At 35.9% G+C, this 25,257-nt stretch overlaps 4 protein-coding genes, 1 non-coding gene and 2 pseudogenes across 5 annotated transcripts; 3 read left to right on the forward strand and 4 right to left on the reverse strand.

The window, feature by feature from the left end:
- Nucleotides 1–7,228: 7,228 nt before the first annotated feature.
- Nucleotides 7,229–8,920, reverse strand: LOC106334292 (annotated as a pseudogene).
- Nucleotides 8,921–10,014: 1,094 nt separating this feature from the next.
- Nucleotides 10,015–11,464, reverse strand: LOC106334236 (annotated as a pseudogene).
- Nucleotides 11,465–15,059: 3,595 nt separating this feature from the next.
- Nucleotides 15,060–16,348, forward strand: LOC106328077 (serine acetyltransferase 5). The gene is made up of 2 exons (XM_013766434.1): nucleotides 15,060–15,556; nucleotides 15,782–16,348. Exons 1-2 carry the CDS (start codon nucleotides 15,122–15,124, stop codon nucleotides 16,274–16,276), a joined length of 930 nt encoding a protein of 309 aa, XP_013621888.1. The 5' UTR covers nucleotides 15,060–15,121; the 3' UTR covers nucleotides 16,277–16,348.
- A 548-nt stretch (nucleotides 16,349–16,896) lies between these two features.
- Nucleotides 16,897–20,076, reverse strand: LOC106334540 (pollen-specific protein SF21). The gene is made up of 10 exons (XM_013772837.1): nucleotides 19,805–20,076; nucleotides 18,798–18,897; nucleotides 18,606–18,703; nucleotides 18,416–18,504; nucleotides 18,280–18,340; nucleotides 18,021–18,185; nucleotides 17,859–17,915; nucleotides 17,696–17,751; nucleotides 17,474–17,609; nucleotides 16,897–17,381 (listed from the first exon to the last, which is right to left on the reverse strand). The coding sequence occupies exons 1-10, from the start codon at nucleotides 19,862–19,864 to the stop codon at nucleotides 17,166–17,168; spliced, it is 1,038 nt and encodes a 345-aa protein (XP_013628291.1). The 5' UTR covers nucleotides 19,865–20,076; the 3' UTR covers nucleotides 16,897–17,165.
- A 514-nt stretch (nucleotides 20,077–20,590) lies between these two features.
- On the reverse strand, nucleotides 20,591–20,662 carry TRNAP-UGG. Its single transcript has one exon. It is a non-coding gene; the product is annotated as a tRNA-Pro (tRNA).
- A 124-nt stretch (nucleotides 20,663–20,786) lies between these two features.
- LOC106334541 (histone acetyltransferase type B catalytic subunit) lies at nucleotides 20,787–23,614 on the forward strand. The gene is made up of 10 exons (XM_013772839.1): nucleotides 20,787–20,997; nucleotides 21,104–21,145; nucleotides 21,469–21,578; nucleotides 21,672–21,740; nucleotides 21,846–21,884; nucleotides 21,976–22,052; nucleotides 22,167–22,254; nucleotides 22,363–22,444; nucleotides 22,524–22,681; nucleotides 22,770–23,614. The coding sequence occupies exons 1-10, from the start codon at nucleotides 20,919–20,921 to the stop codon at nucleotides 23,412–23,414; spliced, it is 1,389 nt and encodes a 462-aa protein (XP_013628293.1). The 5' UTR covers nucleotides 20,787–20,918; the 3' UTR covers nucleotides 23,415–23,614.
- Nucleotides 23,615–23,795: 181 nt separating this feature from the next.
- LOC106334542 (60S ribosomal protein L31-3-like) lies at nucleotides 23,796–25,079 on the forward strand. The gene is made up of 3 exons (XM_013772840.1): nucleotides 23,796–23,873; nucleotides 23,989–24,107; nucleotides 24,685–25,079. The coding sequence occupies exons 2-3, from the start codon at nucleotides 24,028–24,030 to the stop codon at nucleotides 24,962–24,964; spliced, it is 360 nt and encodes a 119-aa protein (XP_013628294.1). The 5' UTR covers nucleotides 23,796–23,873; nucleotides 23,989–24,027; the 3' UTR covers nucleotides 24,965–25,079.
- Nucleotides 25,080–25,257: the final 178 nt, after the last annotated feature.

Here is a 25,257-nt window from a genome sequence, read left to right on the forward strand (position 1 = left end):
ATTTTTTATTTTTAATAGATTGAATGGTTAATAGATTTGGACATAACATTTTGAAACTAAAAAGACATTAATTTGGTTGTTGTTTTTAAATTTTGGATGGAACTTTTTGTTAATTTTTGAAATAAAAAATTTGACATGTATTTTAAGTGAGTAGCAAATAATTTTCTTCGTATATCATATGAGCTTAAAATATGTGTAGTATCAATATAAATATTTTATATAAAATGAGAGATGTAAACTAGAAATATAATGTTTATTATACATATGTTCGGTTATTTCGGATATCCATTCGGGTTCGGATATTACCCGTTCGGGTTCGGATATCCAATCTCTCCTAATTCAATACCCGTTCGGATATTCTGCTACTTCAATTCGGATTTCGGTTCGGATTTTTCGAATCTGGTTCGGGTGCCACTTCGGATATCGGGTAAAGTGCTCACCCTAGGTCAATCCTTCCCTTTGTGAATTAACCAATCAGAAACAACCTCTTAAATTATTATTAATTTTTTATCAGTCAAATTATGCTACTAAAGTGCAACTACCTTAGGACATATAGTTGCAAAATAGTGACTAACAATACCCTAAACCTTGAATATTATTCCCTGCTTTTAAAAACTACTATATCTGAAAAATACAAATGATTATATATTAAGTAAGTATAGTTTACCAAATCATTAATGTAGATCAATCTATTTGAAAAAATCTCTATCCAAATCCAAATCATGACACAAGAATGTATTATATTGGATAACATAAATTTTGTGAAGATGTGCATATATCCAAATTGTGCAAGATATGATTAATTTTGGATGTACTGGTATTTGCTTGTAATATATAATAAAATAATTTAAGAAAAATAATATATTTTGGATAATTATTCCAATAAATATGATTACAGTGGCAAAACAGTAACAACTTCGCTATTACTTGTGACTAATTTGCAACTTGATTATGTTTTACAGTCCCAAATTAGTAGCTAATGATACCCTAAGCTCCAAATATGATTTTTATTTTCAAGAATTGTATGTTAAAATATATGATTGTATATTAAATAAGTATTACTTAGAAAATCATTAATGTAAAATAATTTAATTGAGCTTTTAATCTAAATGACTATATAAACTTGAATTTTTTTTGGGACTGTATACTTGATACTTCATTGTAACTCCTTTTATATTTGAAGTCGCAAGTTAGTTACAGATGCTTATAGTGTGTTGAGTGGCTGAATACAAATATTGTTGGTCACAAGTTAGTTACAAATGCTTATAGTAGTAAATTAGTCACAAAATAAGATTACTCTTTTAATTTTTTTTAAAAATCACATAATAGTGGCAAAATCATAAATGTTACTATATATATATATATATGTTTGTGATGTTGAGTTCGTATTAAAATTATAGAAATCTACAAGAAAATATTAAATTTACAATTCTTGAGTGAAGACACCCTAAACACTAAACCTAACTATAGTACAAAATATGTAGCAAATAGTACAACTACTCTTCTACAACACTCGGACATGATAACTGATGCTTTTCTATTGAAAAAACAAATTATAAATATCACCTAAACTATTTTTAGCAAATAAGTTTCTATAGCAGAAAACTGAAAAGTTGCTTTACTTTGTTATAAATGTCTGTTCATAGTCGTGAAATAGTTATAATCTCAATATAACTGTGGCGGCCTGTGTTTTCAAAACCATATTAGCCACTAAAATACTACTCTTTTGATTAAAGTCACACAAGTGTCCCAAAATATAGTTACTAATTTGCAACTACGCAATTTAATTTATATTAGCAACTAATTTGTAACTACGTATTTGTAACTGTATACTTTGGTCCTAAATACGTTGTTCTTTTTGACACTATTTTGCAATTACACCATTTAGTTGCAACTGAGTTGCAAATAGGTCATAAATAAGCAATGAAATTACCACCACAAGTTTTGGTCACAAAATTGCAACTAAATTACTATTCATAAACCGTAGTCACTTAATGGTTGCAAATTCATTAGAAATTAGTCACACATTTTTGCAACTACAGAGCACAGTTGCAAATGCAGTCTCTAAATTAATGTTTTCTAGTAGTGTTGTCACATATTATTTATATATTATTTTATAATATGTTTAATAGTAGTTTATCCTATGACATACTGACGTTACATTCATTAAAACTGATATCTATACTTTCTATTCAAATTAGGCATAAGTTGATTTCATTCATGTTAATGAAGATACATAATCTGAGTATTTATATTAGAGATTTTTTCTATTTTTCTGTTAAAATATTATTTATAGCCCTTATAGGGAGAATTGCCAAGTGTGACTCAAAACTTGGAGTCAAACCAAAACAATACCCCAACTTGGGTCAAAGGCAAAAGTAACCTAAAAGGCTATTGAAATTACAACTATCCCCTTGTGACCAAACAAAAAAACGGAATTTTTTTTACGTTTCTACCCCTCGCAAGTCGTCTGTTTAGACGACTTGAAAATAAGTCGTCCAGACGACTTAACTGAAAGTCGTCTGGACAGTTAGTCTTAAACATAATTTAAAAATTTTGTAAAAAATATTTTGATAAGTGAAAAATGGGAATTATGTAATTAACATATGTCTTAGGAGGTATAAATTAAGATATAACAAATTTCAATTGTTTTCAGCATAGATGAGTGAAAGTAGTGAGTCATGATATTCTTTAGTTTATGTTTCATCAACATATGTTATAGTATTGTATGTGTTCTTAGGGTTAGATTTTGGAAAGCATTAAAACCGTTTTTGAAAATTTTTAAAATTACTTATGCGTGTTCATTTCTGTGTATAGTAAACACTATTTAAGTATAATTTGATTTTATAACGTGGTTAGTTAGTTAATCTAGTCATTTTAGTTTAGGGGTTCATTTTAGGGTCTAGGACGACTTAATATTTTGTCGTCTGAAAACAGACGACTAAATATTAAGTCGTCTGTTGTACATTATCAGCCAGAATAAGTCGTCTAAACCGGACCAAACCTTAAAGTTTACCAATGTAATTTTAAAGCTAACCGGATTATTTACCCAATATATAAGGTGATTTTTATTTTTTTTGTTTCATTTTTCGCGAAATTCAGAAACCCTAACAGTTCTCCCTCTCAAAGGCGATTTCGAATTCCCACGATTTCCGAACAAACCATCGTTCTCAACATCGGCTATCTATCTCACTTCATTCTCACCGTTGTCGCCGCAGCTTCTTCTAACCCTAGCCGCGCCGATTCCTCTAAACCCTAGCGCCGCCGATTCCACTATTTCCGAACAAACCGTCGCCCTCGCCACCGTGGTCACCAACGTTCTAAACACTAGCGCCGCCGCTTCTTCTAAACCCTAGCGCCGCCGCTTCTTCTCTGTAAACCTTAGCGCCGTTTCTCTGTAAACCCTAACGCCGCTAAGTCATCAATCTCGAGGAAAAGATGAACATAAAACGTTGTCTCTATCAATTTACTCATTCTCACCGTTTCACGTTTATTTTTTCAGATCTATAACCGCAATGACGAGTACTCCAACTCCTTCTGCGACTGGAAGACTTGTAAGTAATTTAAGTCGTCTACTAAGTCGTCTGGACTTATATTGTTGTCTTTGATTATTTTGCAGACAAAAAGGATGGATATTCCAGAACTCCCCCGTAGGTTATACACATCAGGGGAAGAACCAGAAGCCCACAATAGCATTTCGTATCATACGGATAACAGCAAGTTGCATACTGCTCTTAGGAAAGCTCTTACTGATGACGAATTTGAAGAGCTCAAGGAGTCGAGTTTGGGAGTTTTCATCAAGTTCAAGGAGCAGGGATTTGGTTGGGCTTCAAGGCTGGTTCACTACATGCTCAGTTTCAAGCTGGACATTAAGAAGAAGTATGAGATGTGGTCTCTCGTTGGTCCAGAACCTTTGAGGTTTTCACTGTTAGAGTTTGAAAACCTCACTGGTCTAAACTGCGAGTACATCGAGGACCTTGAGACACCAAAATGTGACGTTACCCCAGAGATGGTTTCTTTCTGGGGGATGCTGGGAGTTCATCTGGAAGCTGGGCCAACTACTGATCAGATAATAGCAGCACTGAAGAGATGCGGGGATTGGTCCAGGGAAGATCGCAAGCGGCTCGCGTACCTCTCCATCTTCACTGGATTCATTGAAGGGAGAAAGTTTTCAACCGCTACACGATCTACTCTGGCAAGGCTAGTGATGGATTTAGAACGGTTTGAGAATTATCCATGGGGGAGAGTCGCGTTTAAGGTGCTGATGGACTCTTTGTGGAACAAAGAAATTGCTGGCTGTTACACCGTGGATGGGTTTATACAAGTTCTTCAGGTCTAGACGTACACAGCTATGCCGGAATTGGGTGCTAGTATTGGTGGTCCCAGAGCAGACAGTCCGTCTCCACCGATACTGGCTTACGAGGGCAGCAGAGGCCGCAGATCAATGAAAGCTGCTATCTTGAGTCAGGTATTTACTTCAATCCAAAAGACTGCGCAGACGACTTATTATAAGTCGTCTGGAAAGTCTTCCATCTGGACGACTTATTAGACGACTTATAATAAGGCGTCTGGAAAGTCTTCCCAGCTGGACGACTTATCGGACGACTTAATTAAGTCGTCTGGAAAGTCTTCCATCTGGACGACTTATTAGACGACTTATAATAAGGCGTCTGGAAAGTCTTCCCAGCTGGACGACTTATCGGACGACTTAATTAAGTCGTCTGGAAAGTCTTCCATCTGGACGACTTATTAGACGACTTATAATAAGGCGTCTGGAAAGTCTTCCCAGCTGGACGACTTATCGGACGACTTAATTAAGTCGTCTGGAAAGTCTTCCATCTGGACGACTTATTAGACGACTTATAATAAGGCGTCTGGAAAGTCTTCCCAGCTGGACGACTTATCGGACGACTTAATTAAGTCGTCTGGAAAGTCTTCCATCTGGACGACTTATTAGACGACTTATAATAAGGCGTCTGGAAAGTCTTCCCAGCTGGACGACTTATCGGACGACTTAATTAAGTCGTCTGGAAAGTCTTCCATCTGGACGACTTATTAGACGACTTATAATAAGGCGTCTGGAAAGTCTTCCCAGCTGGACGACTTATCGGACGACTTAATTAAGTCGTCTGGAAAGTCTTCCATCTGGACGACTTATTAGACGACTTATAATAAGGCGTCTGGAAAGTCTTCCCAGCTGGACGACTTATCGGACGACTTAATTAAGTCGTCTGGAAAGTCTTCCATCTGGACGACTTATTAGACGACTTATAATAAGGCGTCTGGAAAGTCTTCCCAGCTGGACGACTTATCGGACGACTTAATTAAGGCTTCTTTACTGTCTCAACCTCATCTTTTTCAAGTATTTACAATATTGCCACTGCAATGAATAGTGGCAACAACCTTGTACGAACTGTTTGGAGCTTTTATTGCCCTTTAATGCACGTAAATCTCTTTACACTCTCTCTGTTTCAATTGTTATGAACTAAAAACAACATTTCTTTCACTTTCTCTCTATATTCATCCAAAAAACTCAAGCTTTTGATTCAAAATATGGGCTATGGTTGACAGAGCCATATTTCTTTCGTTTTTACTTACGGTTGCTTTCGTTTGAGGTTCTGGGTGGTTGGAGAAGACCTTGTGTGCAAACGAAGTCATCTCACCTAGTTTAAGGTACGAATTTGAATTTTTTTTCAAGATCTGTTCGCGTAGAAGACTTACTAGTAAGTCATCTGTATGTAGAAGACTTACTGATGAGTCTTCTGGTCAAACGGACGACTTAAATTAAGTCGTCCAGCTTTGTTTGTTAAAAAAAAACACTTCAGACGACTTATATATACGTCGTCTATGAGAAACGGGCTAGTTTTGCATTTGACCGAATCGTGTCAGATCTTTGACTATTTCTGGACGACTTATAATTCAGTCGTCTCTGGGAAAGTTAAAATTTCAATATTTTATGAAAACTTGACGACTTACGTGTAAGTCGTCCTAGGTTAGTTTTGTAATTGAAAAATAAAACTTCATAATTTAACTTTAACCAGACGACTTAATATAAAGTCGTCCAGCTAAACGACTTAATTTAAGGTCGTCCGGGATAAGCAAGGTTTGACCAGAAAATTGGGAAAAATTCTGGACGACTTTGCTTTCCCCGGACGACTTTAAATTAAGTCTTCTGGAGGGACGACTTTATATTAAGTCGTCTGGTTAAAGTTAAATTATGAAGTTTTATTTTTCAATTACAAAACTAACCTAGGACGAATTACACGTAATTCGTCAAGTTTTCATAAAATATTGAAATTTTAACTTTCCCAGAGACGACTGAATTATAAGTCGTCCAGAAATAGTCAAAGATCTGACACGATTCGGTCAAATGCAAAACTAGCCCGTTTCTCGTAGACGACGTATATATAAGTCGTCTGGAGTGTTTTTTTTTAACAAACAAAGCTGGACGACTTAATTTAAGTCTTCCGTTTGACCAGAAGACTCATCAGTAAGTCTTCTACATACAGATGACTTACTAGTAAGTCTTCTACGCGAACAGATCTTGAAAAAAAATTCAAATTCGTACCTTAAACTAGGTGAGATGACTTCGTTTGCACACAGGGTCTTCTCCAACCACCCAGAACCTCAAACGAAAGCAACCGTAAGTCAAAACGAAAGAAATATGGCTCTGTCAACCATAGCCCATATTTTGAATCAAAAGCTTGAGTTTTTTGGATGAATATAGAGAGAAAGTGAAAGAAATGTTGTTTTTAGTTCATAACAATTGAAACAGAGAGAGTGTAAAGAGATTTACGTGCATTAAAGGGCATTAAAAGCTCCAAACAGTTCGTACAAGGTTGTTGCCACTATTCATTGCAGTGGCAATATTGTAAATACTTGAAGAAGATGAGGTTGAGACAGTAAAGAAGCCATTTTCGAAAAAAAAAAAAAAAAAATGTTAATGGCATTTTCGTAGATAAAATGCAGGTGTGGGGTTAAAATCTCAAAAAAAAAAGGAGTCAAAAAAAAATGTTAGTTTTCTGTTTGACTCCAAGTTTTGAGTCACTTTTGCAAAAAGCCCTTATTTATATTACTACGTTAAAGTTGTTTTTCATCAAGATAATTGGTTTCTCAAATGTTAGCGTTTTAGGATAAAAATATGTTCATTGCATATAAACTTGAACTTGAACTTCTGAAAATTATCAAAATATCCAATGGTGTAAATCAATTGCTATTGTTTTTTGAACTAGTTCTTTATGTATCGGGGTTTGAAGAGGTGACCTGATGACTTGATGGATCGGGGTTTTGGTGGGAGCCGCATGAGAGGAGTGGTCGGTACAGAAACTTGAGCATTTTCCCATGACCTTGCCTCTTTTATGGCCTTTTCCATGATCTCCTTATCTGAAATACATTGATCCTTCATCATAATCTAACCATTAATCATGCACGTTGAATTTAATTTGGTCGTAGAGCTGGTTATTTTCTAGTATACAGCACAAAATAATTTTATTCCTTCTTATTTTTTTTCTTTTTGGTAGATATGTGTTGTTCTGAAAAAAAAAATCATCTTGAAAAAGTCTCGTTTGGACCATGAACAAGACAAAACTCAATATTCTCTTGCAACCGAAGAAACCCCTCTGTTAAATAGATTCCAACAATAACAAGGTAAAACAAAGATTCTAATAATAATGTCGTGGAGTTACAAGCTTACATGAAGTCGAAGCCTTAGGCATAGATTTCAACTCCTTCATCATCAGTCGTTCTTTCCTCCTGCATCGACGATCTCTTGAATATGCATAGATCGCAGCGGTTTTTAAACAACGAGCGTTCCGCAGGATGTAACGAGCGATTTCTTTCTCTTCCAATGTTCCTCCGTAGCATATCCATTGAAAAGTTCGTAGATGGAAGGACAAGCATTCAGGAACAGAACTCGGGTTACAGACTGAAGGTGGTGGATCTGATGTAGTAGGCTCTATAGTCAAATAATGATCTATCTCCTGAAGCTTGAGGACTTGTAGTTTAGGGGAATGTTTGAGCAAATGCAAAAGCACATTACGGGGAACTTTGCCGTAAATACATAGGTCTAGATGAAGAAGCCGCTGAGAAATTTTATCGGCAAGAATCAGTACGTCACCCAACATTACAAGGGTTATCAAAAATAAAAAGAAAAAAGTGCTAGTTTATCAAATAAAACAATAACAGTCTACCTCCTTAGCATATAAAGGTATCGAAAGAAACTCGACTGAAGTAAGAAATCTGAGAAAATCTTTAGGACGTTGATCAACAACTTTAAGGGTAGCCTCCACCAGATTAGGCATATCCTCAGTAAATATGATATCACCAGAGAAATCTTTGATCTTAAGTACTTCAAAGAAGGAGAATTTGTTATCTCGAGTCTTTGGCGACCGCGAAGTCTAACTTCATTGATTAAGAGATCTTCAAGAACAGGACAAGACGATATTAGTCTGCAGAAAGATTCTTCATAACGGAACCACACATGTGCGATGTGCAGACTTTTCAGGGACCGGAAACAAACCGGTGGGGAAACATCAAATTCAAGACAAAATATGGTGTGGAGTTTCAGGACGACCAGTTTTTTGAAGACTGTTTCAGGGAAACAACTTGGGAGTATAAGAGAAACAGATTGTTTCTTTAGTTTGATCGTTAGGGTTTTGAGTACAGTAGCTTCATGTAATTGCAACGACCTTCGGCAAAACTCGAGAAATCCATGGGAAGTCATGTTCGGACAAGAATTTTCAACGTACTCAAGCACTGGCATCATCTTCCACAGAGATATCCATCGTTTAGAGAGTAAGCTTGCATTCATTGCCTCGCTTATTGGAATTAATGAGAGTATTCCTAAGAGCAAATCATCGGGTAAATGACTGATCATATCCGAGGATGTAACATCTTCGGTACCTAATATTGCAGCTGACATCGCCTCCAAGAACAAAAAAAATCTGAAACTAGACTGGAGATTGGAAAAAGAAATATCGTAGTTTATGAAGGAGAGCTAAAACCCTAAAAGTAGACTTTGTGAAGCACATCAACCTGAACAAACATTTTTAGGCTTTTTACTTTATTTAATATGTGGGCTTGAAACCCTCGAAAATTTATATTAAACCCAATAGACTCTTTTAGTATAATGCACTTGAAACTCTATTAAGAGTATTTTCTGAGTGAAAAAGGTGGTATCACCTATTTACCGAAAACTCGAACGAAGTAAATAATTCCTTCCAACAAAAATTGAATTTAGTTTGCGGAATATTTTGATCACTGCTTTTACCAAATATCATTTTAAAAGAATACACCATCACACATAAATTTAATTTACCAATTAAATCTAAATGATTTCTCTTTAGTTTAGGATATCACATATTTTTAATATCTTTTAGTTTTTTATTATTTGCATTGCCCCGCTTGTTAAATGCTATTAATGAGAATAGTAATTTATTATTCTTAACAATAGGTTATGGTGATTTCTTGGTTCATCATGTTATTGCTTTAGATTTATATACAACTACATTGATCTTAGTAAAATATGATTTAGATGCACATGGTTCTAAGTTAATGCCAGATAAAAAAGATTTCATGTATAGTTTTCTTTGCCATGGTCCGGAACGAGGGGGACTTGTGATATTTCGGCTTGAAACGCATTTTATTTGACAGTTTTCTAGATGTTAAATACTATTGGATGAGTTATTTTTTATTGGCATTGGAAACACGTCATATTATTGCAAAGTAACGTTTCACAGCTTAACGAATCTTTCACTTATTTGAAGGGATGGTTAAGAGATTATTTATGGTTAAACACTTGGCAAGTTATCAATAAATATAAACAAAATGTTAAATTAAATATTTATATTTTAATTATTTTTTTTTAAAGTAATTCCGCAGTATACACTTTGGTCAACGAAAAATATGAAACACTTTGTTCTCAAATGCTAATCCAATACCTTTTTACTGAGAATATATGATATTTCTGAAGTAAAGTCAATTTCAAATCCAAAATGTATTTCCCGGAAAAAAAATCTATAATTCGATTACAAGCTGACATGAGACCGAAGCTTTGGAAATGGATCTCAAATCCTTCATCATAATCTGACCATTATCCATGCTCGTTTTCTGTAATGAGATAGTAGCAGTCTTTAGAAAATGAGCGTTTTTAAGAATGTAAACTGCAGCTTCTCTCTCATTCAGTGTTCCTCCATAGCCTGACCACTGGAGATTCTCGAGATGGAAGCTCAAGCATTCAGGAACAGAGACTAAGCAGTACAGTTGGTCCTCGTTAACTGTGAGATATGGCTAGGAAACATAAAAGACATCGTATTAGATCTATTCAAAAGTTCTTGAAACTGATTACTAAAACATGAAAATGTGAACTTACTTGGACAAGCTTGAGAGATCGTAAATTAGGAAAATATTTCAGCAAACCCAGAAGTAGATTAGAGTAAAAGCTGTAGCATAATTCAAGATGAAGAAGCCGGTTGAAGATTAAACTATCCGTAAGATCAAGAATCTAGATACAAAAAAAAAGCACAACGTTACTTAATCTTGAAAGCAAATGATATCTTCAAAGAATATGAAACCGAGGTTTGCGGGAAAAGGGATTTTACTATTGCAGGATATAAACGTATCGAAAGACGTTCAAGTGAAGAAAGAACTTTCCGAAGGTTCTTAATTTTCCATAGATGAACGGATACATCTGCCTCCACCAACTTAGGCATATCACCAACGAAATTATAACAACCTCGGTCATCGAAGATCTTCAAGTATTCCAAAGAAGGTGCACTTATCTTATGTATCGTGTCATATAGGCACCTAGTGTAGTAATGGATAACCTCTGTAGAGAAGGGGATGATATACTGTACAAAAAACGTCCAAGACCACAAAGTCTATGGAGGATGAGATCTTCAAGAGCAGGACAAGCCGATAAAATTCCTTCGAAAGATTTTTCGCACCGGAAATTCACACATGTGAGTTGTAACCTTTTCAAGGAAGGGAAGCACACAGGAGAATCTACAAAGCTCAGAACAAAGTTGCCGTGGAGTTTCAAGACAAGGAGTGTTTTGAAGACGTTGAGGTTATTTGGGAATCTGATGGGACTGTGATAACGAGAAGACAATGTGATTTTAATCTTCAGGAGAGTGGAACGAATGTTTGGGAATAACAGAGTATCTATGGAATCATATTGATTTGTAAGTTTGATATATAGGGTTTTGAGAACAGGAGCTTCATGTAATGACAAGGACATGACACAAAATTGGTCAAATCCAAGGGAACCATTGTAGGGGCATGTTTCGTCATACATGAGCGTTGGCATCATCTTCCGCACATAGTTCCATCGTTTAGACAATGAGCTTGTGGACATTGCCATTCTTACCAGAACCAATGACAGGATTCGAAAGAGCAAGTCATCAGGTAGGTCACTGATCCTATCAGAACATGTCACCTCTTCGTTTCCCAGTTCCTCAGCTTTCATCGCCCAGTCGTTTGAGATATCTGAAGGAGTAACCTTATTTTTGGAGCATAGAGGAGGTAAATGAAACCCTAATTTTGTTAAGGTTTTTTTTCTAGGACCTTGGTATTTTACCAGGACCCAAAAACTCAAACTGTAACCAGCCAAAAATATCCGAATCCGACCCGGATCTCATACGGACTCAAAAATTACTAAATTAGGGATATTTTATAATCTTCCTTCCTTCTATATAAAATTTAGCCCATGATCATATATATTTACGTAAAAAAATTTAAAAGCTAGAGATAAAAAATTAAATTAAATCAGTCCAGCCAACCATTATTAATTTATAAATCGTTACTTCTTTCTTTTATTCAGTCCAACAATTTTTAGGTGAAATAACAAACATTTATGAACACAGCTCGGCTGAATCCAGAAAATTTTACGATCCTCTTATAAAAAAAATGGTTATGTGATCAAATGGTAAAAATGCATCAAACCTTTAAACTCGGAAACCGTAGATGGTTGTAAATATGAGTTGAAGAAAGTATCATCACAAGCTTGAGGACTTGTAGTCTTGGGCAATGTAAGATCATACATTGATTTTTTCTGTTAGTCAAACTTTTATGAACAATGACGTGTCATTAACGGAAACATACCTGTCATAATGCAATTATTTCTCTTTAAAATAATAATTATTAAAAAATATATTCTTGTCAAAATAGTTGCAAGAAAGTTTTGAACCCGCGCTTAGTCAATCATTAGAATATTGCCCAACCAGTGTGCCAAATCGATTCTTTGTTTCTAATCTCCAAGGTTTGATATTTAGCCTAATACATATTTAATTCTGATATTTTTTTCTTGACGTATGTCTTCTAGTCATCTTCTTCCTCCTTCCTCTGTAACATTACAGCAAGAACCACCACTTCCACTCTCACCTTTTTCATTTTCAGTTCCACGTGAAGCTAATTCCTCCTTATCGTTTTTTTAATCAACAACTGTGACAAACCATTTCGTTGTTTGTATCTATGATTTAAAATAGTATATATCTATAGAAAAAGTGAGAATGGAAGTGGTGGTTCTTGCTGTAATGTTACAGATGAAGGAGGAAGAAAATGACTAGAAGACAGACGGCAAGAAAAAAACTATCAGACTTAAATATATATTAGCGAAACCTTTAGAGAATAGAAGCTGTAGTGTATCGAACCGGTTTTGTGCTTGTTTGGTTATACCGAGTATTTTTGGTAAGAACTGTCGGCAAAATGACCACCGTCGATTTTCAGAAGGATGAATCTAATCTAACGGAATATATCCTTGCCATCCAAGCATAGAATAATCGACGGACGTGATTTATTTTCGAAGATCCACGTTAATCACATGCCACATGGACCCTCTTTATCTTTAATTTATGGTTTAAAAAAAGGGAAATTGCACCCAGTAAGCACAAAAAAAAACAAAATTCACTAACTAAGTAAAAACACCCCCTCTCCCCTACTTTCTCTTCCTATCTCTCTCCACTCTCTCTCTAAAAGTCTAATTTCCCTTTTTCTTTGGCTATTTAGCAAATAAGCCCTTAAAAAAATTCCGCACGATGATAAATAAGAAAAAAGGTTTACAGGGTAAGGCTGGAACATTTTGTTATCATCGCCGTCGTCGTCAAGATGCCGCCGGCCTGAGAACTCCAACATCAATCCCCATCAAAAGACAAACAACCCACCGATACTCAATCTGCCGAAGCAGCAGCTGCGATTGCCGCGGCTGCGGCGGATGCGGAAGCTGCGGGATTATGGACACAGATCAAGGCGTTATATTTTATTTAAAGAAAGAATACACACTTCTTATATTTTAGGTTAATATAATGTTCTCTAGTGGGACGTTAAACAAATTATGACATAAAAACCATATTTTTTTCATCGAACACATTCTTAAAAAAATGAACAGTATTGTTTCCACAGTTAAATTATTTTGACTTTTATCTTCCATATGGTTTTGAAAGCTTTCAAATCAACCATCGAATTGATACATGTCATTTTAATGTTTTTAGTCGTATACTTAAGGAAAACTTACATTTTTGTAATTTAAAGTCGTTTTACAAAAATTTAAATATAACATATAAGAAAAAAAAACTAATTTTTTTATTATATGGTTAATGTGATTGTTTAAGTTTTTTTAATAATATAAATTTAAACAAAAATGAAGAAGGATGCAAAAATTGTTATCAAATCTTTATTATTCATAATCATTAATTGTCATATATATGTAAATCATATTAGGTAATTCCGTAGCTTTTATTTAAGGAAAGAATACACACTTCCTATATTTTAGGTTAATATAATGTTCTCTAGTGTTATATAAGTATGAAATAATGTGACACCATTAGATTAAACTATACTTTATATTAGATGCTCTAGAATTCTTTGAAATGGAATTTAGAAGGCATTTAGAGTGTCACCTAGGATTTGGGTTTTTTTTTAATTAATAAAAAATTAAAATTCTAATTTTTCAAATGCTTCTCAATTAATATATAGGGGATTAAACCTAATTGAGTGCCACCTATGCATTGGGGCCTATTTTAATTAATACAAAATTAAAATTCTAATTTTTCAAATGCTTCTCAATTAATATATAGGGGATTAATAACACTGAGACTTTGAAATTTTATTAATTTATAGAGATATTAATTTACAAAAATTTCCTTATTTAGATTTCTTATTTTAAGATATTTTTATTTTAAGATAAGAAAAATATTTGATTTTAGTGTATAGACATTAATTGTTATTTTTTTAAATTTGACATTTATATTAATTATATTATATTATTTGGTATACATAATATATATTGCATAGAACTTAAATGTGGTTTTAGAAATAATATTACTAAATTTCTTCAAAAATATATGAAGTGTTAAGAAAATATAAAACTCCATGGTGAATATAAAACAAACAATATAATAATAGGTTCTTACTTATATAAAATATGTATACATATAAATTATTAATTTATAATTTTAATGGGACCATATCTTTATATATAATTTTCTAAAAAAATATTATTGTATTATTTTATCGATTTGTGTCAAATTTTGAAACGGTCCAAGTTGGGACCGAGGAAATTTATTAATTTTGAGAGATTATTAATTTATCGAGTATTAATTTATAGAGGTTCTAATGTATATATTTATAGATTATGTTGAGATGTATCAAATAATAAACGATTAAATGATATGTATTGTAATTATCTAGTAATTTAAACTTATTTTCCGATTTTCGATACCGGTTAGTTCTCTTTTGTCTAACCGGAATTATCTGTATCAAACTGGTTCTGTCCTTGTTTGGAGTACCGAATTTCTATACCGAATAAATGATTAAATGTTACTATTACTGGAATGTTAAACCCGGTCAGGTGTTCTTTTCTGCAGACAACAAGTTTGGTAATAACTGTCGGCGAAATCACCACCGTCGATTTTCAGAAGGATGATCTAATCTAAACGGAGTATGTCCTTGTCATAATAGCATAGAATAATCGACGGATCTGATTTGTTTTCGAAGATACACGTTAATCACATGCCACATGGACCCCCATTATCTTTAATTTATGGTTTAAAAAAATTCCGCACGATGATAAGTAAGAAAAGAGGTTTACAGGTAAGAGGAACACATTGTTATCATCGCCGTCATCAAGATGCCGCCGGCCGGAGAACTCCAACATCAATCTCCATCAAAAGACAAACAACCCACCGATACTCAATCTGCCGAAGCTGCGGCAGCGATCGCCGCGGCTGCTGCAGATGCGGAAGCTGCGGGATTATGGACACAGATCAAGGCGGAGGCTCGCCGTGACGCTGAGGCGGAGCCGGCGCTAGCTAGCTATCTTTACTCGACGATTCTTTCTCACTCGTCTCTCGAGCGATCCATCTCGTTTCATTTGGGAAACAAGCTCTGCTCATCGACGCTTCTCTCCACGCTCCTATACGATCTGTTCCTGAACACGTTCACCTCCGATCCTTCTCTCCGCAACGCCACCGTCGCTGATCTCCGTGCTGCTCGTGTTCGTGATCCGGCTTGTATCTCCTTCTCCCATTGCCTTCTCAATTACAAAGGCTTCCTAGCGATTCAGGTGAGAATCTTCATCTTCCGGTTAACTTGATTTGATTTGGTTTATTCAATTTGGATAACTTGGTTTGGTTTAGTCAATTTGGTTAACTTGATTTGTTAGGCGAATCTTCTCGTTTGTATAGTTGATTTGGTTTATTCAATCTGGTTAATTTGATTTGGTTTGGTTTATTCAATCTGGTCAACTTGGTTTAATCAATTTGGTTAACTTGATTTGAAACTCGGTTAGGCACATCGTATCTCGCACAAGCTATGGACTCAAACGCGGAAGCCACTAGCCTTAGCTCTCAACTCGCGTATCTCCGAAGTGTTCGCCGTCGATATCCATCCAGCAGCGAAGATCGGGAAAGGTATACTTCTCGATCACGCAACCGGAGTTGTCATCGGAGAAACGGCTGTGATAGGGAACAACGTTTCGATCCTCCACCACGTGACGCTCGGTGGAACAGGTAAAGCTTGCGGAGACAGGCATCCCAAGATCGGTGACGGTTGCTTGATAGGAGCTGGAGCGACTATTCTCGGGAACGTCAAGATCGGTTGTGGAGCTAAAGTAGGTGCTGGATCTGTTGTTCTGATCGACATCCCTCCACGAGCTACGGCGGTTGGGAATCCGGCGAGACTCGTCGGAGGAAAAGAGAAACCGACGATTCATGATGAGGAGTGTCCGGGAGAATCGATGGATCACACTTCGTTTATCTCGGAATGGTCAGACTACATCATTTGAAATTATTACTGAGTTTTGTTGTGTTAATCGAGCTTGTCGAGATTATAAGTTAAACGTGATGAACTGTCTTTACTGGAATGTTCAGTGCAATAATAATAAGTTTAGTTTGGTCTTATTGTTCAGTCATTAATCATCCAACGGTTTACTACATCTTCTCTTTCGTCGAGTTTTCAGATACAGATTCAAATTTACACTCGTAGCTTTTATGAATCTAGAAACTAAGATTGATCCATGCGGCTCAGCTACATTGCATCCATAGCTAGTTGAAACAACTTAACCGCCATTACATCACATCTCAAAGAAATAAGCTTCTCTTCAATCATTAACTCACTATGATAATAAATGAGCTTATTTTCAACAAATCCATCATATACTTGCAAACTACTTTTTCGAATAATTATTCACTAATAATCATTAAAAATTAATTTCATTTGATTTATTTTTCTTTAAATCATTACAAATTTCCTTGTTACTACTAATTCTTGTAGAGAGTTTGCTTTGTTTTAACAATTTTTTGTAAAGGTAGAGTCATATGCTCTCAGTTGAGTTGATGGTCAAGAATATTTATATAGAAAAGAAAGAAAGTACCATAGGCAATATGAATTTATTATGGAAGTGGATGACATAATCTGCAAGTGTCCCATCACAAAAAAATGTTACATTGTCACAACACCAGAACATTTTACATATATATAGAAAAATGAATATAATGAAACAACATTTGTGGCTTCTTAACAAAATGAACGGCTGTTTTTATCATGGCTGACTACAAAAGAATGTGTTATATAAGGATGGCTTAGATGTCTTCTCCTCAAATCTCCCTAGTGTTTGTTTGTTCTATATCTACAAAACTAGACCAGTGAATCAGTGTAATAGCACACACATGCACTTAAGCGGAAACTCGGGTTTTGATAGGCTTAAGCTTTAATCCCATGCTTTCAGGGGAGAGAAGCTCGGGTGAAATGCAGGAAGGGCTAAGAGGACTTCTAGGGCTCTCTGTGAAACAAGATGGTCTGTATAATCCATATCCCATCAAGAAATATTCCATTGGAACCAACATTGCATGCGGTTGCTCCTCTGTTACCATTGAACCACAAGCCTGAACCTGAAAAAGATCCCAAGAAACCCAAAGATAACATTAAGATTAGTATTCCCAACATGAAAATAAAAAAAGGTTGAGGATTTTGTTTCTCAAACCTCAACCAAAGCACAGTATCCTCTATCCAAATTTGCTGCCATGTGAACAGCTTCTGAATAGAATGGCGATTGATCTCCTATAAAGATAAGTGTCCTGCATTTTAGTTTCTTCAATCCACTTGAGATGTCAGGTCTCCTGCAAAAGCATAAAAAAAACAACAAATATTTGACACCATGAATGCTGCTTAGACAAAGGATTTAAAGGGCTTTTTGTTGTCGTACCGATCAATGGCATCAAGAAACCGCATGACGTTTACACTTTGCCTCTCATCAAGCAGCTAAAGACATCACCAAAAGCGTAACGACGTCATTTAATTTGATATACAGAGAGATCTATAAATTGATGAATCAAGACAAAAAAAAAAGTGCAAGGTAGAAGACCGACTCTTCTGCAAGCTTGTGCTATATCTGACTCTGGAAGCTCTACGTTACCACGGACTTCCTGTTACAAGTAGAAGCGATTTTTAAAAAAAAAAAACAATTTTAATTAGAGAAGAGCTAGTAATGCAACAATGGTAGTTGGAAGCTACTAGTGTAGTTTACGCACCTTACTAAAATATCTTTGAAGCAAAAACTCCTTAACAACTCCACACATTCCGTAGAAATACAACAAGTTTGAGACAACTCTGTTGTAGAACCATTCAGACCAAGACGGTGCCTTGCATAGTGGTGAGACAAGAATCAAACCGGCAACCCTTTCTCTATGTTTCATCTGAAAAGTTTTGAAACGGAGAGCATATAATAAACACAATGTCTGTCCGAGGAAAACGGACTGTGAGAAGAGTAGGGATAAAATAGGAACATACCGCGAATAATGCGAGGATGTAAGCACCTGCAGTCACTCCCATACACATCACAGCACCAAGGCTGTACAAAAAAAAGCTTATAAGTCATTAGTTAACATGTCTGTAAACTTCAATAAGGACTTCATTCGATAATTACCCGAAAAAGTTGAGAACTTCAAGGATCTGATCAGCTAAATCATCAGCAGAAGGGACTGAATCATTAGGAAAAATCGGACCAGCTCCCAACTGTAAGATCTCTTCGTGAAAATGAAGAAATTATGTGAGTGATCACGTCTATAAAGAAAATGACATGTTAAATAACTTAAAAGAGAAACTAACATATTGACCTCATGCCCCGGTGGACTGATATGATATATGCAGAAGTTATGTAACAGCAAGGAAGCTGCTTCAGGGCAAAAGAACAATCCTTGGAAGCATGACATATCTGAAAGAAGAAGCAACAAATACATTTAAAAAAAAATCAGAAAAACAGAGAAAGGATCCTGTAAATCAGAAGCATGACATATCTAGAGACTTACGGTTAAGGGCCAGATCGGGATACGTAATCAATGCTGGCTTTTCTCGATCTCCATAGACAATGACAGACACAACACCACATGCAGTTTTAACACGATGCTCCTGAACACAAGAAAACCAACCAAGTTTTAACAAAAGTAACACCCACCAATGTATCATGAAACCAACAGAAAACTTTTAAGACTATCTCATTACCATTTTCTTCTCCATAGTTTTAATACATGTGTTTGTTTATCTTCAGTATACAATTGTACTAAAGCTATGATTATGACAACTTAATTTAGGTGGGAAATAATTAATGTATACAAAGACAATGAAGAAAACAAATGAAAAATCTCTGTTAGAGGGTTACCATGTGCAAGCTTTCTACTTTTTAAGGGGCCAAAAACAGAATCAAAACTTCATCATCATCCAAAGGATGGCCTAATAATTCTAATCATTGTGAAATTTCTTTATAATAAAAAGAGAATGACAGTATAAAAGAGATGGAATACTATGAGTGTTGATGAGATAATAAAGAAGGATTAGTATTTAATCTTTGAATAAACAATAAACAAAGCGTTAAAGGGTTAGACAAAAACAGCTGGAGTTTTCTTTATTAATTAAAAGAAAAAAAAGAATCAAAAGGCAATAAGACAAGAATAAAGAATAGCACAAAAGAAGAAGAAGTAATCTTTTGAATAGGGAAGAAGATCCCAAGAATAATCTAACACGAAATTTTACAAATCCGCAAGCAAAGAATTTTCCAATAACTTTTTTTTTTTAAGAAGAAGCTTATTATTCTCAAATCTGTAAAATAGGCAATCAAGAAGAAGAGATTTATTATTACAAATCAATTTCAAACCATACAATTTCTCCAACAAAATCTCAATCAGAAGATTACATTTAAATTCAAGCAAGTTTATGATGAGTCCCGAAGCTTGATTCGGATCCGATTTCAAGAAACCATAATTGCAGTAATATCTAAAATAATTTCAAGAAAACAAAATAGGAAGGTAAGAGAAAGGACCTTGCCACCAAGATAGATGGTTCCAACGTCGACGGAAACGGAGCCGTTTGACTCCGCCATTGGCAACAAAAGCTCCTCAGTTTCCGCCTTGGCTGTCGCCGTTGTCTTATTATTAACCCGCAGGGATAACAAGAGGAGCTCTTTTCTTTCTCTTCCTCTAAATGTTTTTGGCTTGTTTAGCTTATATACAAAGCGATTCCGTCTCTCTCCTAAGACCTCTCTGGAAAAATAACCGATTTTTAGTTTTTTTTTTTCTTCGTTTATTCTCTCTCTATTTAAATTTTTAGCGGTGATTTCTCCATTGACGCCGGTGGTGGTAACATGACACTTGAACGGTCAAAATATCCAAAAAGAAACTTTTTTATTTCGTTTTGAGTCTTTTGACTAATATTAAACGAGCTACAATAAAAAAAAAACTAACTTGGACTCAACTTTTCAAAGTCTTTAAGAAATCATTTTAATATGAACAATGGAGTTGAAAAAATCACACTAAAACTGAAATGTATACTTTCAAATCTGAAAACAGCGTAATCGAAACTAAAAATCTGGTAAAACTGAACTAAACAGAATCCAATAAAAAAAGCAAGACTAGTTAGAACAAGTTGATCTTTTCTAAAATTAGGCACCATTTTGAAATAAGTCTATAGTTTCCAAAGTGTGCGTATCAACATCTCTTTAATGTTTTGGATTTTTCCGAAATCCTCGATCATTTTATTAGACAGTTGGCTAACATCACGCGGTATTTTTTTCACACAGGAAAAAAAAAATACTAATTACATGAAAAAGGGGGCGTTCCGAGAATCGAACTCGGGACCTCTCGCACCCAAAGCGAGAATCATACCACTAGACCAAACGCCCTCGTTGTATCAATATGTGTATACAATATTGAAGAAGATGCATTTATATATTTGGGCCGCTAACGGGCCTTGGTTTAGATAAGATCACGTGGTGTCTATTTCTCGGTCTGTACTTTCTCTCTCAAGAAGAGTCAATACATAAAAAGATCCCTAAGCTTAGTGAGAGAGTATCATCGCTCTCTCTACATTTCCAGTAACCCTCCAATTTTTCCCGCCTTTGTCTCACTCTCTTCCCGCCTTCACCCGCCGGAGATCCCATGGCTCAGAAGCATCAATCCGCCGCCGCCCCAGGTCCCGAGCCTAAGAAGCGTCGCCGCGTCGGATTCTCTCCCGCCGGTGAGCCGTTTCTCTTCCTATTTTTTGTTCCTTTTGTTTTACTGTCACTTAGCGTAGCTACGCTTTTCGTAAATATTCTTCTAATCTGGCAGTTTGTTCTTAACAGATACTGGCGTGGAGGCTAACGAGTGCATCAAAATCTATCTCGGTACGTATCTGATTTTGGATCGTAACGAAATTAGGGTTACGCCTCCTGTTTTCCCCTCTTTGGTGAAATTAGCTGTTCTAACTTCCATGTGTGTAGTTTTTTTTTTGCTTTATCGTGCAATTGTAATTGCAATTTGTATCTACAATGGCTGTGATATTCGTTTGTAGAAGAACTCCATGAGATGAATTGTTTGGATTATGCCGAGATGTTTGTGCTCAATGTTTATCAATGAGTGTTATTAGTATTCTCTGTAGAAAGTTTTTTTTTTGGGGTTGGTGTGATATTATTTTGACTTCTCCTTTTGTGGTGTGTTAATTTTGTAGTTTCCAGCAAAGAGGAAGTGGGTTCTCCTGATGTTTCCTGTGTTACCCCTGTTGATCTGAACGATTTTTTTGATGGAGATGGGAAGATATATGGTTACCAAGGTTTGAAGGTAGTTTTTTCTTTCTTCAAGTTTCTGGTGTCTCATTGTTGTGCTTGTAGTTCTGTTTTGGCGTAATCTTGCTGTTAATTTCATTTGTTTCAGATCAATGTGTGGATCAATAGCATTTCGTTGCATTCTTATGCTGATATCACGTACCAGAGCACTAACAATGTAAGTCTTGAGTTTAGTTTTTATCCATTGGCCTGTTTATGTATTGTGTTTTTTGGAATGAGCATCCCTTTATATTATCTTCTTCTTTTTTTTTTGGTTTAAAAGGGAGACAAAGGCATCACGGACCTCAAAACTGCTTTACAGGTACTAATCAACTTCTATGTCTTATCTTATCTGATGCCTCAACATTGTTGTTGTTTCTCTTATGATCAACTACTTCATTCATTCCACACAGAACATATTTGCTGAGACAATTGTTGATAGCAAGGATGAGTTTCTGCAAACCTTTTCGACAGAGAGAGATTTTATCAGGTGCACAGCTACTGGAATCTCTCATACTTCTTCAAACTTATTCATGTATTCTTTAAGATAGGTTTCTCTTTGTAGTCATTGATAGTTTAACTTTGTCATTATTGATTGTTTTAGAAATATGGTCTCAAACGGAGAGGTAATACATTCCGGAGTGATAGATGGAAGCAACATCAATGCTCAAGTGTCTCCTTCAGATCTCCAGGTAGCTTTGCGTTATATGTTTCATCTTATAGTCTTCAAGGACCCAATTAGTTAAAGATGCGTTTATCAGAAGTCAAAGAAAGAACATATAATGGTAGATTTTCCTCAGGTTTTACGGGTGGAGATTGGTTCTCCTAATGCTGGACTCCTCTATAGCCGATTGGTGCCCCTTGTTCTTCTTTTTGTCGATGGTAATCACACACCCGCCCTAGCTCTTGAATGTTTATCTTCTCTTGTTAGTATTAACCAGGCATTGGTCCATTATATCAGGTAGCAATCCCATTGATGTCACTGACCCTGACTGGCATTTGTACCTGCTGATTCAAAAGAAAGAGGATAAAGAGGAGCCTTTGTATCAAATTGTGGGCTTCACTGCAATTTATAAGTTCTATCGTTACCCCGACAGGTTAAGGATGCGACTCAGCCAGGTATAAACATATATACCTCAATGATCTTTGCTTTTCTTGTATTCTTTACAATTTGACTTGTTGTGCTGATTGTTGGTTTTGATTCCAGATCCTGGTCCTGCCTTCCTTCCAAGGAAAAGGATTTGGAAGCTACCTCATGGAGGTTGTAAACAAAATGGCCGTAGCAGAAGACGTTTACGATCTAACAGTGGAAGAGCCATCCGAAAAGTTCCAACACATCCGCACTTGCATAGACATAAACCGCTTGCTGGCTTTCGATCCAATCAAACCAGCCATTGACTCAGCTGTAGAGACTCTCACAAAAGGAAAACTATCGAAGAAAGCTCAGATACCTCGGTTCACTCCACCTTCGGATGCCGTCGAGAAGGTCCGTGAAGCTCTGAAGATCAACAAGAAACAGTTCCTCAAATGCTGGGAGATCTTGATATATCTCGCGCTTGATCCTATCGACAAATACATGGAGGATTACACATGTGTCATCACGAACCATGTGAGAAGCGACATTCTTGGAAAAGATATAGAGGCTCCGAAGAAGCAGGTGGTGGATGTTCCAACCACGTTCGAAGCTGAAGCATCGTTTGTGGTTTTCAAGTCTGTGAATGGAGAAGAAGCTAATAACAACAATGTTCAAGTGGATGAAAACAAACCGGATCAAGAGCAGCAGTTGAAGCAATTGGTTGATGAAAGGATTCGTGAGATCAAGTTGGTTGCTGAGAAAGTCTCTAGAAGGTGAGAATCTGAGTTGAATAAAAACTTTGAGAGAGATATTTATCAGAAGCTTTTTTTGTTGAGCGTTCAAACTCTGTGGTCTTTAAAAAGACAAATCTGTTTGTATTCTCTTTTGCACCGGTTTGTTACGGAGGTTTGAGTAAACAGTGTAGTTCCGGTTTAGCGGTTTCGTCCGGTTATGCAACTATTAGCACAATTTACATTCATGCCCGTAGTAATGTTTGAGGGCAATTTCTTAAGTTTTCCTGTAGTGTAGTTGTTGAGTTACATACTGGGCCTTTAGTGGGCTCAAAACTTCTAAGGGAGTGAGAGGTTAATGCTACTTGCTAACTATAATGGCACACACACTCAGCCCACTAAAGCCTAAATAAATCATCTAGGTTTAGTTCAGTGTAGCATATATAAAGCTTACTTCTACCCCTTCGGCGCCTTTCTGTCTGTCGACGTTCTTCGAGCCGCAAAGGTACTATCTCTATCTCTCTAGCTCAATTCTGCGTTCTATGATCGTTATAATCTAGCAGTTTACAGATCTGTTTAGTTTCCGATAAGTGAATCTACTTATAAGTGGTATTTGATAGGTAAGAGTTTGAAGAAGTACAAACACAGACAAAGAAAAAATGTCTGAGAAAAAGGGAAGGAAAGAGGAAGTGGTGACCAGAGAGTACACCATCAACCTCCACAGACGCCTCCACAGCTGGTCAGCTTTCACAAACCTCAACCTCTTCTATTATAGTACATGTTTTAGCTGTCTGGTTGTTCAAGTTCACAGTGCTGTAATGTGATCGTCTCTTCCTGCCATATTATAGTAGGAATCGTCTTAGACTTCTTGTGGGTTATTTGATTAAGTATCTAAACTTTTATCCTTTTCTAAATGTAAATAATATGTTAGTTCATAGAGAAATGTTGTTTATGATATGGTGAAAATCAGTAGCAAGCTTCTTAGGCTTACTTTTTGTTTGTTGATTAATGTTTAAATATTTTTCTTTTAGAAACTCAGTTTTGCAATTGGATTCACACGGAAATGTTGTTTATAATAATCATATTCCATGTGTTCAATCTTGTTTCAGCTCGTTATTACTGTTTTGGTGTTTCTTGAAGCATAATAAGTCTAACGAATACTGATTCTTGTACTGGTTCGGATTCAATTTATCCAAATATGATAGTGTTGAAATGAAAATGTGAACCTTTATTTTAGGATTAGGTTTTATTTATCTGCTGATTGTTTTCCTGAGATTTAAGGTTTCCCTGCCTATACATAATTCATTTTGTAACAGCACCTTTAAGAAGAAGGCACCAAAGGCCATCAAGGAGATCAGGAAGTTTGCAGAGAAAGCCATGGGGACCAAAGACGTTAGAGTAGACGTGAAGTTGAACAAGCAGATATGGAGCAGAGGAATCAGAGGTCCCCCGAGGAGGATTAGAGTTCGTGTTGCCCGTAAGAGAAATGACGATGAAGACGCAAAGGAAGAGTTTTTCTCACTCGTCACCGTTGCTGAAATCTCTGCTGAAGGGCTTAGTGGACTCGGCACTAAGGTCATCGATGAGGAGGACTGAGAGGAGAGGACAAGTCTGTCACTTGGACAAGTTTTGCTGTTTTTCTTTTAATTTCTTGTTGGTTTTCTTTCAACAAGTCACAGATGCAGTTTATTGGAAAGACTCATTTTCTAGACTTCAATATGAATCTGTTTATCTTTTGGATTTTTCTTGGAATCTCACATTTCTAAGACGGTCTTAGTGATGATAATCAAGGTGAACCTAGTTGTCTAAGCAATCAATTGAACCTAACGTTTCGTTAAACCTATAAATGTCAAATGAAATGAATTTTCTGTAATTCAAGATACGTTCAG

The sequence above is a fragment of the Brassica oleracea genome, chromosome C3 (assembly GCF_000695525.1).
Source record: "Brassica oleracea var. oleracea cultivar TO1000 chromosome C3, BOL, whole genome shotgun sequence".
NCBI lineage: Eukaryota > Viridiplantae > Streptophyta > Magnoliopsida > Brassicales > Brassicaceae > Brassica > Brassica oleracea.

Bases quoted from the DNA above. Each gene is read 5' to 3' on its own strand.
- LOC106328077 (XM_013766434.1), top strand. From the start codon at position 15,122: ATGCCGCCGGCCGGAGAACTCCAACATCAATCTCCATCAAAAGACAAA. The intron at 15,557-15,781 runs GTGAGAATCTTC...AAACTCGGTTAG, and splicing joins AAGGCTTCCTAGCGATTCAG to GCACATCGTATCTCGCACAA.
- LOC106334540 (XM_013772837.1), bottom strand. From the start codon at position 19,864: ATGGCGGAGTCAAACGGCTCCGTTTCCGTCGACGTTGGAACCATCTAT. The intron at 18,341-18,415 runs GTAATTATCGAA...TTTTTTGTACAG, and splicing joins GAAGTTCTCAACTTTTTCGG to CCTTGGTGCTGTGATGTGTA. The intron at 18,186-18,279 runs GTATGTTCCTAT...AAAACTTTTCAG, and splicing joins ACATCCTCGCATTATTCGCG to ATGAAACATAGAGAAAGGGT.
- LOC106334541 (XM_013772839.1), top strand. From the start codon at position 20,919: ATGGCTCAGAAGCATCAATCCGCCGCCGCCCCAGGTCCCGAGCCTAAG. The intron at 21,146-21,468 runs GTACGTATCTGA...TTAATTTTGTAG, and splicing joins GTGCATCAAAATCTATCTCG to TTTCCAGCAAAGAGGAAGTG. The intron at 21,741-21,845 runs GTAAGTCTTGAG...TTGGTTTAAAAG, and splicing joins CGTACCAGAGCACTAACAAT to GGAGACAAAGGCATCACGGA.
- LOC106334542 (XM_013772840.1), top strand. From the start codon at position 24,028: ATGTCTGAGAAAAAGGGAAGGAAAGAGGAAGTGGTGACCAGAGAGTAC. The intron at 24,108-24,684 runs GTCAGCTTTCAC...ATTTTGTAACAG, and splicing joins CACAGACGCCTCCACAGCTG to CACCTTTAAGAAGAAGGCAC.